General features: G+C 41.0%; 3 protein-coding genes across 4 annotated transcripts in view; 2 read left to right on the top strand and 1 right to left on the bottom strand.

Moving 5' to 3' along the window:
- Window positions 1-5,189, top strand: part of LOC117756218 (histone H1-like) — a 266,131-nt gene extending 260,942 nt beyond the window's left edge. Inside the window, exons 4-5 of one of the 2 annotated variants that reach the window (XM_034576634.1) lie at window positions 4,881-4,913; window positions 4,956-5,189. In XM_034576634.1, coding sequence (XP_034432525.1) covers window positions 4,881-4,913; window positions 4,956-5,045 — 123 coding nt within the window. In that variant the 3' untranslated portion in view covers window positions 5,046-5,189. Of the gene's footprint in view, window positions 1-4,350 lie in introns of those variants that run through there. The other variant, XM_034576635.1, reaches the window with a different exon arrangement.
- A 3,745-nt stretch (window positions 5,190-8,934) lies between these two features.
- Window positions 8,935-9,525, bottom strand: LOC117756251 (histone H2A-like). Its single transcript, XM_034576674.1, has one exon. The coding sequence runs from the start codon at window positions 9,380-9,382 to the stop codon at window positions 8,996-8,998; it is 387 nt and encodes a 128-aa protein (XP_034432565.1). The 5' UTR covers window positions 9,383-9,525; the 3' UTR covers window positions 8,935-8,995.
- A 205-nt stretch (window positions 9,526-9,730) lies between these two features.
- LOC117756238 (histone H3) lies at window positions 9,731-10,190 on the top strand. The gene has a single exon (XM_034576659.1). The coding sequence runs from the start codon at window positions 9,733-9,735 to the stop codon at window positions 10,141-10,143; it is 411 nt and encodes a 136-aa protein (XP_034432550.1). The 5' UTR covers window positions 9,731-9,732; the 3' UTR covers window positions 10,144-10,190.
- The last annotated feature ends 3,936 nt before the right edge of the window (window positions 10,191-14,126 follow it).

Raw genomic sequence — 14,126 nt, 5'->3', positions numbered from 1 at the left:
TGGCGAAGGATGATCCTTCGCCGCACCTCAATGTTTACACGGTTTGAGGAAATGTCACAATTCTGACCATGGTCCAATGACTTGACTGAGCTCATTTGAGCTGTATATGGTAAAGCAGCCAGGAGCAGTGCATCAAAGTATGAAACATGTCACTTCCTGTTGCCAGCAGGTGGCGCTGTGATTTTAAGTCATGATTTCTGTGTAGATGTCATCAGGCCGGGACTCTTGTCTTACATGTCTAGTTTGGACTCGATTGGACCAAATATTTCTGAGATACAGAACCTTGTGTTTTGATGGCGTGTAATCAAACTTTGAGGCAACGCCACGGTCACACCGTGTGACGAAAAATCGATCTTTGAGTTAGTTTTTATCTCCATCTTGTTGTGATGACACTCATCTCAATTTGAAGTTGATCTGATGAAAGCCCTACGACAAGTACTTCAAAGTAAAAATGTGGAAAATGTGGAAAATGGCCACTAAAGTCAAAATGGCGGGCTTCCTGTTTGGTCTAGCATATCTATCCAAGAGACTTATTTGTTTGTTATGAAAAGACACATGTCCCTATCGATTTTTTAACATGTCTGCCAATCGTAGTGCCGGGGCTGCACTTTAGGGGGCGCTAGTCAGTTATTTTGCCACGCCTATTCCTTAAAACCATCTGAATGTCTGCAAGGGGGGGTGTTGCTACACAAATGTAGTTTGAGGGAGGTTGAACCTCCAACACCGAAGTTATACTAATTTCGTGTGTCACGGCGAGTTGATGAAATTTGACGCCACGCCACTATTATGGCGTTTGACGAAAAGTCACAGTAATGTTATGCCTACATTATCAATGTCTGGAGACCCATTTGACACGGCTGCGAGCAGTGGGTGAGGAGGAATACCTCCAAGTGTACGACGTTCCAAAAACAAGACATTTCCTGTTGCCACCAGGGGGCGCTGTGATTTTAAGTCATGATTTCTATGTAGATGTCATCAGGCCGGGACTCTTGTCTTACATGTCTCGTTTGGACTCGATTGGACCATGTATGTCCAAGATACAGAACCTCGTGTTTTGATGGCGTGTAATCAAACTTAGATGCCACGCCACGGTCACACCATGTGACGAAAAATCTATCTTTGGGGTAGTTTTCATCTCCATCTTGTTGTGATGACACGCATCTCCATATGAAGTTGATCTGATGAAAGCCCTGGGACAAGTACATCAAAGTAAAAATGGGCAATATGGCCACTAAAGTCCAAATGGCAGGCTTCCTGTTGCTTTTCCCCAATTGCACCTCTGACCTTTTTTGTTTGTCTGGTCATGATACACCTGGGCTACGATTTTTGTGAAGATCGGTGAAAGCTAACTGAGGGGCTTTTCCTTAGATGGCGCTGTTGAGCCATTTTTCCACGGCCATTTCAAATTACTCCAGAATACATATTATTACTTTTTGGGGTTTTGAATTCCCTGCAAATTTTGGTAACAATTTGAGCATGTCTAGGCCCTGAAAAAGCCCCAAAAGGGAAATACAAATCCTTCGAAATACAATAGGGCCTCCCACCGGAGGTGCTCGGGCCCTAATTACTTCCCTTATATACTTAATAGCTATATATCTTAACAAAATAAACTCTTAATAGAGGGCTGCATATAAACATATTCAACTTAAATGAAATTCTTTGTCACTTTATAAACCCCATTTCATATTATCGTAAACATAACAACAAATTATTAGTGTGAATGATACAGTTTCAGTATAATCATACTTTGTCCCACATTGTAAATGTAACAGCCCCTGGCTGGCAAAGCATGACGCAGAGAGTTTCGAACTGATGCGTCACGGCTCTTTATTCAGACATTACATCGTGGCGCCGTAGAAACACCGTAAAACTAGAACGACAACAAGTACAACATAATCATTTAATAAAAGACAAATACAACCGTTAAAATACCTAAACATCAGCTAAACAAACAAATAACCACGTGAGACAAGTTTGACGGGTTAATGTGACATAGCGACTCCCATTCCGCACTACCTGTAGCAAAGTGAATAAAACCTGCTTCCTATCTCATTCCGCTCGGCGAGGGGTGTTAAACGAGGATTACAATATGTCCGTAAGGTAAGGAATCACCGTGCAGCTGGCGTCCTGTCGTTTCCGCTGCTACCATCCTTAAGACGCAGCTGTACGGCAGGTGTTTTATATCGGCTCGGACCGGAAGCGAGGGATTTGGTGTGTATATTACATCTGTCCGCGCCGTGAAAGCTACAGGCATTTACGCGAGGTGAGTCGCTACGTTTAAAAAGGACAACAAATTACTAACTTAAATAACACGATACATACTTGAACATAAAGTACAAAATAAACCCAACCCAAATAATAAATGAAACAATCTGCATAACCTACCAGGTTTAGCAGTCAGTTACAGTAAATTTAACACACACACGCACACGTGTCCTTAACCTCAGCAAACTGCAAAAGGACGTTTAGAATTAAGTCTATAATAATGACAACAAGAAACGAAATAACCACAAACCTTGTGCCTTTATCAGCCAGGTGCTAAACAACTAATGGTAATGCTTTTTCATACAACAACGAGGCACACCTGCCATTTTACCGATCATCTTCGTTTTTCGGGAACTACCTTTTCAAAATAAAAGTATAACATTTCTCATTCCGTTTACACCATTTCAAAAATAAATGCATCAAAACCAATAGTGCGTCTGTTTAGACAAATTAGCACATAATTCTGAATATATATATATATACACATTCTAATAAAAAAACTAATGTTTAATAGGTCATTTACAATCATTGGATACTGACCAGTTTTAAAAGCACCTCATGTATGCTTGAAAGTGTTGTTGATTACAAACTGTCAATCTGCTGGATTCTGTTTTACTATATTCATCTGGTTTCATTTGCAGAAATGGACCTTAGAAAAAATGGTCATGGTTTTGTGGGGGCATCCTTAACATGGTATTTTCATCCCCCGCCACCTGTAGCTGATCATCCACAACAACGAGGAGCTCAACAAACTCCTGGGCAGAGTGACCATCTCTCACCTTTGTCTTTGCTTTCCTACCTTTGATTCATGAGTTAAAAACTATGAGATCAACAACAACACTGTTATTATTGTTTTGCTATGAGCTTGGATGGGGGTGAGTGGAGGGGTGGGGGATGTTGTTTTTTATCATAGTTAGCATGGAAAGTACTTTGTATTGTAGTGTTTGTACTACATAAATAAAATCTGTTTGAATGGTTAAAATTACATGTTTACATGCTCCAATTTACACACACACTTACACGTACTGTACACGTGTGTACATTCTGGATACACAGAGTGTTTGTTGACACTAAGGCCTTCATTTGTAATATGAATATGTTATTGGCTATAAAAGTATGAGAAGACTTGATCTATTGATCAATAGGTAATATATTGACAGGTTGACAGAGATTTCTCACACACATGAATAATTTAATGTATGAGTCAGATAGTTTTTGGGAAACCTCTGTCATGTTTTAATGATTATTTTACAATATATAAAAAACATGTATCCTAGTGTTAATGTGAAGAGCAAAAGTTGGTATTTACTAAATCAGACAGCAGAGAAACTGCAAATTCCAGTAAAGCTTAAACATTTTTTGCAAAATAAATGATGGAACCTGTTGACTTTTTGTATTAAATGAAAGAGAACTGTGCCACAATGTTAATTTGATCATTGCTTGAAGTGAATATTTAATCAAATTGACACATTAAACCCATGGACCTGAAATGTAGCCCTAATAATAGAACGACTCTCCAGCATCCTCAGCATGACACGTTCACGGCTCTGACAGGAAGTCTGGCTCAACTTCACCATGAGCCTCGTCCATCAGCGGTGTGTTTGCTGCCTGCACAATAACTTGACTTTAATACAAAGGGATCATCAGCAGGTGCTTGTTTTTACTCGGTCTCTCTGAACAAACATGTGGAGCAGCTGGGAAACGGGTTTTGGTGGAGCTGTGGAGCTTTTGAACTCATTTTAGGAGAGAAACGAGTGGGAAAAGCCGCTGAGCAGCGCTGCTCACCGCGGTGAACGGGTGAGGTTTGGAGGCTCCACCGACAAAATGCAGAGAGCATCAGAGCTCTTCATGACTTCAATATGAAGACAGACAAGTCCGCTACCTGCTTCCTCACTGTCAGCCTCCAGCACCGCTCACCCACTGAGTTTTCACTCGTTTATCAGTGAAGAGAAAACACAAGTGTCTCGGTGTTCACACTGCACACAGGAGCCACGGCTCGACTGAGTCTTCACGGTTCTCATGGTGTGTTCAAGTACCGCCTCCCGATCAGGACTCTTCTACAGTCCGGTCACTCACTCCGATAGTTCCTCGTTGATCTAAACACAAAGAGAAAGATGGCAGAAGTCGCTCCAGCTCCAGCTCCAGCTCCAGCTCCAGCTCCAGCCGCCGCCAAGGCTAAAGCGGCCAAGAAGAAGGTCGTGAAACCGAAGAAGGTCGGTCCCAGCGTCAGTGAGCTCATCGTGAAAGCCGTGTCCGCGTCCAAGGAGCGGAGCGGCGTGTCCGCGGCCGCCCTCAAGAAGGCTCTGGCTGCCGGTGGCTACGATGTGGAGAAGAACAATGCCCGCGTCAACAACACCATCAAGAAGCTGGTGGTCAACGAGACCCTGGTCCAGACCAAGGGAACCGGGGCCACCGGCTCGTTCAAGATGAGCAAGAAGGTGGAGACCAAGGTCCAGAAGCCGGTGAAGAAGGTCGCTCCCAAAGCGAAGAAGCCCGCCGCCAAGAAACCCGCAGTGGCTAAAAAGCCCAAGTCAGCGGCAGCCAAGAAGCCCGCAGCCGCTAAAAAGTCCCTGAAGAAGGTGACGAAACCAGCAGCGGCCAAGGAGCCCACCAAGAGCCCCAAGAAGGTGGCGAAGAGCCCCAAGAAGGTGGTGAAGAGCCCCAAGAAAGTGGCCAAGAGCCCCAAGAAGGTGGTGAAAAAGGCCCCTGCACCCAAGAAAGCCCCCGCGAAGAAGGTCGCCAAACCCAAAGTGAAGAGGACAGCAGCCAAGAAGAAGTGAGATGTCCTCACTGTGAAACATGTCCATCCTGGTAAAAGGCTCTTTTAAGAGCCACACACGTCTATCCACAAAGAGCTGCTTCCTCATCAATCATCACCACTGACAATAAATATGTAGAGACAGAGTTCTTAACTAAAGGGAGTCAAGTTATACAGAAATATATTAAATATCTATTTCAGTAATGTCAAGATTTAGAAGTATCAAAACATCAAATACTATCAAGTGATATAAAACATATCTTTAGACTCTGTTCAAATTTGAGCATAAACATTGACAATGTTGCTATTTAAGTGATAGAACAATTATTTTTAATGTACTGGGCGTATTTTCAATATACTGAGCAAGTACATACCTGATCAAGAACTTTCATTCCGGGTCTTCTCTCTGAAGACTCCCCCCTTGTTTCTGATGATGTCAGTCAGCTTGCTGTGGTGCTGGTCTAATGTAGCCAGCAAGTGTGGTTGAAGTGGAACAGTGGAAATTCTCATAGATTCCGCATTGATCTTTAAAAAACAAAATAGCACAAGCAGATTTGGTGTGTAAGATCATATTTTTGACATCAAGGGCCAAAACATGCATTTTTATTTATTTGGCTCAGTTTCTTAGCAGTTATCGTATGATACAGACCACAGGTCTGCATTCCAATCTTGCAGGTACACGGAGTGTTGAAATAGATGAATAGATAGGAATGGCAGCGTCCATAATGTCTGTGTTCCAGCTTATAATGTTTATAAATTTCAGATCGTCGTGAAACAGAAATAAGGCAGTCTTTGCATTTTTCATAAAGACCATCTGCCACTTGATTCAATTTACAAAATGCAGCATCGTACAGTTGCATTTGATTTATACAAACATTTATGTTTGTTGCCAGTTACTCTTCAACAATAAAGCAATAGCTTCAAGATGGAGAAGATATTAATTAAATGTTCTGAATTTAAACTTGTAATCATTATTTGTCTCAATAAATATTCTTAATTGATCACACCACCCTGACATTCTGCAAATGCCATAATACATTTGCATAATATATTAGTAAGTATCTATGGTAATTTTAAAGCTATTCTCTAAAGTGCCCCATTTCCATTTTGGGTTTGTCGATCCTATTTAAATATACATGGAAATGACGTTCATAGTTCATTTTGGGACCAAATACAGCATTAATTGCAACCTTTAGAAGAAACAGCAAACCTGTACACACAAAGGAAAATGTAAGATTTCACATTTAGCTTTTTTGTCTGGACTGTTATAACTGTCACTACTGACTCTTATTCACTAATATTAGGCCTAAGACATAGTGGTGTCATTTTACTAAACTGCATTACAGATCAAAGAAGGAAATATGAATTCTTACTCTTTAATCAGTACTCACTGTCTGGTACTTCAAACATTCTAATCATTTCTAAGTTTAGAATAATAGTAGTATTCATAAATTCGAAATATGTATATGATAAAAAGAGCCATACTAAAATATTATAACTAAGATGTCCCTGATAACAAACCAGTGACCTCAAATTAATGTAATTCAAGCACTATAGAAAAATGAGCCTTGACATAATTTACTACCATTAAGTTTTCCGAAAAAACAATAGCAACAATATTATCTTTTCACTAGTCGAACAGACACAACAAAAGTTTGCCACTTTCATGGGAAATTAATGCAAATGACCTGGTTTAGCTAGCATTAAAACTTGCTAACACATGGCTAACCGAATGAGTACAGAAAAAATGCATTCACCTTAAAATAACATAATTTCAAATTCTTACTTTATTATATAGAGTTGTACTACAGACGTCTTCACTGCCTCAGCACAGGGTACGAGTCAGCAAAACTTGCAGAGCTACCTGATAGACGTCATGTGGTCACGTGACATGAAAATGCTTTGTTTACTTTTTTGTTTATGTGCGTGTGTGTGAACCTCTGACTGTATGAGGTATATATTTTTGTTTCTATTTTTGTTTATTGCTGTATATGTTTTGATATACACTTGAAATTTCGATAAAAATAGTGTTAGAAAAAATGTATGACTAAAGTATTGATGAACTGTCATCAGACACTGCAACACCAACAGAGGGAAAGTCACGTGGTTAAATTTAGTCACAGTGAGCAGAGGGTTTTTCCAGGTGACGTTTTTCTCAGATTCATGATTAAAACACTAAGTTAACTTGTTTCCTGCAAATATCATTAGATCTTCTGTGAAAGTAAATCTAAGTAATACCCACCTGACATATGCTTTTCAAATATTGGCTATTGGCTTGGGTGTGTCCATATATGGTCATTAACACCCAGTGCTCAAGTGTAAATCAATAGCATTTCAATTTCAGATTTAAAAGAGAGTTTCTCTCAGATCATAATAACTCTCCTTTGTATGTAAACCTCTGTAACCCTATCCTGACTAGTTTTTCCAAGGACAGAGCTGTTTGTTGTGTTTAGGTGCAGCACCTCAACAGTTTGTTTCTCTGAATGGATGTTGTGGAGCAGAGCGCAGCTGCTTTACGCTTCAAGTCTGTGAAGAAACACACGTCGGTGACAACTGGGTAAGTAGAGCCAGTGGGTAAGATGAGCCACGGCCTGTATTTAGATAACTATAAAAAAAAGTAATAGTAATTAAGGAAATGTGGTCGACATTACTCATTCCATCTTTCACTAAAGCACATGGAGAGAGTGGTAAGCAAACTAGAACAAATATATATTTGTCAAGCAAAGTGAATTCATCATGTTGCTAAAATTATAACCGTTGTATCTTAGTTAAATTAGAGATGTTTTTGACATTATTACATGTTAATTTAAGTCATTGTAAGCTACAAATCAAGATAATAAACTTAACAGAACCGTTGATCTGAGCTACTGTGTGAAACTGTTTTTTTCAAATTGGTGGTTGTGGGGTAAAAGAGCCAATGGTCAGTCAATGTTCACTGCATTCATACATACACACATATACATGTATACACACACATACACAAACGCTGTCTGTGTCACCATTACAAGTTCATGTTGTATCACTGTTACAAGTGTTACAATGATGTTAATGTAATAAATACCTTGTTAACTAAGGTTAAATCTGAGTCACAAACTCTGTATGTACACAAAAGTACATGTACACATACATTCTAGTGGTGGGCGGATCGATCCAAATATCGATAATATCGATACCAACGTTGGTATTGATATTGATCAATACCAGTGTAATAAGATCGATAAGGCCGCTCCAGTCACAGCACGGAGCAGGCACACCTCCTCCCCCCTCCCCCCGGCCAGCAGCACAGAGACGGAGCAGAAGAATGGCAGAGAGGAAGAGGAGCGCCGTGTGGCTATATTTTCAGATTCAGGCTGAATTTGTTTTAAATGTTTTATAATATTTGTTGTGCAGTGCACTTTGTTTATTAAAGAAAAAAATCCCGACATGACAATGTATGGGGAAAAAATAGTTTTGTAACTGTTCTGTTGTTACTGTCGTTTCTGAACAAAAACTTTTATGATAAAGTATTTTCTATTTACGAACAATCTTTGCCCAAATTCTGTCGTGGATTTGAACTAATTAACAATCCAAAGGACAAATCACAAAAACAATTACAGGTCGTGAAAATTCGTTCAGATTTAGCAATTTGATGATGCATCCACCTTAATTATTAAAAAGTGTCGGTATCGGTATCAATATTGGTGATACTGGCCCTGTATTTACTTGGTATCGGATCGATACCAAATCTTGCAGTATCGCACACCACTATTACATTCTTTATGTAGTTAACTCAAAGATCAGTTTAATCCTTCCCTAAAATGTTTAAGTAACATGTTGAAAAACAATAAACATCTTTTATTTTTTTCATCTGCACTTGTGTATTTTGGTGGTTGGTGAAGTTGGTGTGTGACATGAGGAGATTTGCTCTCTACCAGAGGAGAGTGTGTGGCTCTTAAAAGAGCCTTTGTGTCGGTGGTTTCAAGCAGCTTTGCTTTACTTGGACTTGGGGGCCTTCTCGGTCTTCTTGGGCAACAGAACAGCCTGGATGTTGGGCAGCACGCCGCCCTGAGCGATGGTCACTCCGCCCAGGAGTTTGTTGAGCTCCTCGTCGTTGCGGACGGCCAGCTGCAGGTGGCGGGGGATGATACGGCTCTTCTTGTTGTCGCGGGCGGCGTTTCCAGCCAGCTCCAGGATCTCAGCGGTCAGGTACTCCAGCACAGCCGCCAGGTAGACGGGGGCGCCGGCACCAACGCGATGTGCGTAGTTGCCTTTACGCAGCAGCCTGTGGACACGACCGACGGGGAACTGGAGCCCAGCGCGGGACGAGCGAGTCTTTGCCTTCGCTCTGGCCTTTCCGCCGGTTTTACCTCTGCCAGACATTATGGATGAAGATTGTTTCCTAAAACACGTCAAAAGAAACTGCTGTGAACAGCTCGAACCCTCCTTTATATATCCGCGGATCGAGCGGGACGGTTCATGCCAGACCAACCAGAATAGAAGCCTCCAGCAGAGCAGCGGAGGATGGACTCCACTTTTGTCCAATAATCATCGAGTAATCAGGCGGTGGGTTGCTTCTTTGGGCGGCCCTGAGCTCCAGGAGGAGCCTCTCACCAATCAGGACCCGGGGATCTGAAGCAGCGTCACCATTTCACGGCTGGCTCCGCAGTTTAAAAGCAGAGTGTCGCGTCTCTGTCTCACATTTCCTCCCGATCAGAGAGACCAGAAACAAAATGGCAAGAACCAAGCAGACTGCGCGTAAATCCACCGGAGGCAAAGCCCCCAGGAAGCAGCTGGCCACCAAGGCTGCTCGTAAGAGCGCCCCGGCCACCGGCGGCGTGAAGAAGCCTCACCGTTACAGGCCCGGTACCGTGGCTCTGAGAGAGATCCGTCGCTACCAGAAATCGACGGAGCTGCTGATCCGCAAGCTGCCCTTCCAGCGCCTGGTCAGAGAAATCGCTCAGGATTTCAAGACCGACCTGCGCTTCCAGAGCTCCGCTGTCATGGCTCTGCAGGAGGCCAGCGAGGCTTACCTGGTCGGCCTGTTTGAGGACACCAACCTGTGCGCCATCCACGCCAAGAGGGTTACCATCATGCCCAAGGACATACAGCTGGCCCGCCGCATCCGCGGAGAGAGAGCTTAAACTGCTGCTGCTCCACTGACGATAACAACGGCTCTTTTAAGAGCCACTTCACTGCACTCAAGACAAAACTCCTCCGCTGCTCTCACTAGTTTCTGATCCCTCACAAATCTAGTAGCTTTGATGGTCAAATAATTTACCTATATACTTGGTTATCTAATAACATGTTAACATTAAGGATGTCAAACACCATTTTTCTAAGGTTCGTATCTTCTACCCCTTACTCTGAATTTCTATCTGAGCTAGTTCTTAGGACAAATAAAGTCATTATAATAGGTGTTGTGCAATAGTAGGTAGACTTGATGTTGGCTAATTATTAATAATCATAAAATGATTTAAAATAATACAATTATTAATTAAAACAGAGTTATCAATTAAGAATAATGAAATAATTAATGAGAAACAATAAAATTATCAATTAAGAATAATACAATTTGTAATAATTTATAAAAGACGGGGCACCACCCTGGTATCAGGGACCAACAATCAATCTGTAAAGATCAGTCTCATAAAATCTCAATATTTACTATTAATGATTATATAATAAACAGTGAAGATTTTAAGTTCAAGCACTGGCTATCATAATCCAGCTGTATTCACATACGTATGCACAAATAATCACAAAAATACCTACTACTTTAAATACAATAGAATTTATTTAAGATAATAACATCAATGTTAATGACTACTATCCTAACAAGAACCACTATATCGAAGAAAATAACCACAAACACCTATCACGATTTATAACACACATGCTGTGTGTGTGTGTGTGTGAGTGTGTGAGTGTGAGAGGGGGAGTCAAGATGGCGTACGAAGTCACGGGGATGACGTATTACTGAATTCAAGATGGCGGTCTAACCACGTGATTTGATGTAGGATCGAATTCAAGATGGCGGTATAAACTCGTGGTTCGACCAACAGGAAATGGAGAACAAAGGGATGCTTTGGTCTATCTCGTGGTTCAAAGCGCCGAATGGGAAGTTCACAAAAATAAAAGGGAATGAACTTAAGTTAAAAATAAAAATACAAACGTTTGGATTGGTTGCTCCCTTTAAGTGTCTGGATCATCTGGAGGAACCGGGAGAGGTTCTGGTCCAATCTCCAGCGCACGGGAAAATGCAATGAATTGAAGGGATTCTCTGTATTTATTACCTGAGAAGTGTCCGGCCTCCCTCCAGGGGGGGCCGTGGGGTCTGTTGGCTCTCAGCCAATGGAAGGCCCGAGTTTAAACTCGGGCGGCGGTTAAAAAACATGGGGGTCCCCTGAAGCATTCTGGGTGCTCTTCGGCCTCACGGCAGGAAACAACTCAAGGCAGGCTCTCAAAGGCCCATGTAGGCCTCGTCATTCTCCTTTGTTCTGGCCTGACCCCAACAGGTGATTTCAACATTCATTTGTTTCCAGTGATAGTTTTAGTTCATCATTTAATTAATTGTGATGGAAATCTGAAAATACAAGAGGCTGGAACAGCAAATGTGTCTTTGTGTATGTTAATAGGAGCTTTCTGCAGAAAGGATCAACACAGAGAGTCACAGGGATCTCAGAGTGAAGATGCTGGACAGTGAAATGCAAGGATCTTATATAGGATAACTAAGGCTGTTTGTCAGAGCCAGTTCAGACTGGTTCTGTAAGTGCAGTTTGAGAGAGGAATTAAAACACAGAAATCGGATTTACATATTTTTCCTTTGGAGTTAAAGCAGACATGAATTCAGTTCTTTGGAGAGAACATAAGTGATAAAAAGGTCATAAAGGTTTCAGGTCATAAAAGTCTCAAACCGTTCTGCAAAAACTTACTTTTCAATAACAAAATAGGTTTTAACCACACTTAGTTATTTTTCCACTACATCATTAATAGACTCAATTGGTTTTACTCAACATGTGAATAAACTCAATCTCACTCTTGATCTTCTTCTGACATATGATATAGATGTTGGAAATGTAATATTTCCCAAAACCCTCTTCTGTCCAACTATGTTTTAATTACATCAAAACTTCACTCCCACAATAGTTGATTACTTTGTTAAATGTACAGCAGCCTCATTACAAACCACCCTTGACACTGAACAATAAGGGAGTAAACCAGAGGAGATTAGCTCCATGGTATAATTATCAAATACGTGTTTTAAAACAGACATCACAGAAGCTGGAGAGGAAGTGGCGTTCCACCAACCAAGATGATTTTCACCTGGCCTGGAAAGATAGCCTGATATATAACAAGAAAGCACTGAGAAATGACAGAGAGTCATAGTTCTACTGATCCATCTATTCCTCATGATTTCATGTGCTTCTTTAAAAATGCAATTATAACTATCAGGGAAAAAATCCACCACCTTCTCCTCATGAATAACTCAGATCACTGATTCTTGACACATGGGACAAAACACATCCAAGTTGAAACTGCTATTGGATTTAAAATGAAAATATTTTAGATTGTAGATGTTATGCAGGATATTTATGAATGTATTCAACATGATTAAGCTTATTGTTTTCAAATGATAAATGATCAACAGAACCAATGAATCTGTGGTCAGATCACTGGACTTTACTTGGTGTATCACGGGAATGTGGGAACATGTGTCGCCTTAAAGTTCCTGGGTATAATTTTATATTTGTGTTGTGTCTATACCATAGATTGTATATAAAGATGGACATAGTGTCCGTGACATCACCCGTTGGGTTCTGAAGAGTGAAAATTATATATTTTATCCGATATATTATATCGGGTAAAATATACCCGACGTTAGTGATGGTGTTACTAACTGTTCATTAGTGTTCTAGGTTAAGCACCTGCATGAAACCTTTTTCCCTTTTTAATTTGGTAGGGCTTGATTTTTCCAACTTTAATTATACATAAATAAAACACTTTCCTCCTGCCTCCATCAATCATATCCACATTTACACTAACTTTAAAGGGATAGTTGACCAAAAAATGAAAATTCACCCATTTTGTAGTCACCACTATGCCGATGGAAAGGTGGGTGAAGTGTTTCAGTCCATGAAACACTTTAGGAGTTAATGTGTTTGTGGAATATCAAATGTTTTTCTTCACTGATTTTACATTTACATTTTTAATGACTGAATCATCTGCATCAGCTTATTTTTAACGAATGAAACATCAACAGAACCAATAAATCCATCGTCATTAGCAGACTCAGCACACAAAGCCTCAAACGTTTCCTTACAACTTGAAACCAACGTGCTCAGATCACTCGACTTTACTTGGTGTATCACCGGAATTAGGGAAAATGTGTCACCTTAAAGTTTAAGGCTCTTCATTTATATTTGTCATAGTGTCCATTTCTGAATTCGGTCATTGTGAACTTGTTTGTTAGAAATTACTGCAACAAGAAAAACTTTCTATTAGTCTTCACTTAAGACATAAACTCTGGAGTGAATCAAATAAACACTGAGTTACTTCATGTACTGATGAGTGTTTATTGGTGTCAGTGAGAGCAGGTCAGCAGGAGAGTGGAGGAAGACACAGAAGCTCCAGCTCGGTAAGAACCAACTGCAGCTTCTGCTCTGATTATGAAGCAGCGGCACAGATTATTGAGCAGATGTGACCAAAGAGAAACTTTGTATTTCCACTGTTTCCACTGTTCTTCAACAAAGTCACTTACCGGATGGTTCATGGTAACGCTCCTCACATCTCATTGTGTTGCTCTGAGCGAGTGGGCGGGGCCCCGGGGCCTGTGTGTGTTTGCTGTCGGTGATTGCAGTGTCTGCACTTTGTAAAACAACGTCTTATTATGGTAAATGGTTTTGTATTTATATAGCGCTTTTCTAGTCTTGTTGACCACTCAAAGCTCTATACAGTACCGTGTTACATTCACCCATTCACACACACATTCATACAGTGCATCTATTAGCAGCACTTTGTTGTTCTATGAGGGGCAATTCAGGGTTCAGCATCTTGCCCAAGGACACTTCGGCATGCAGATGGGGAAGACTGGGGATCGAACTGCCGACCTTCAGGTTGGAGGACG

The sequence above is a fragment of the Hippoglossus hippoglossus genome, chromosome 22, assembly GCF_009819705.1.
Source record: "Hippoglossus hippoglossus isolate fHipHip1 chromosome 22, fHipHip1.pri, whole genome shotgun sequence".
Classification (NCBI taxonomy): Eukaryota; Metazoa; Chordata; class Actinopteri; order Pleuronectiformes; family Pleuronectidae; genus Hippoglossus; species Hippoglossus hippoglossus.
Note: the sequence above shows the minus strand (reverse complement) of the source record. Positions and strands in the feature narration are given on the sequence as shown.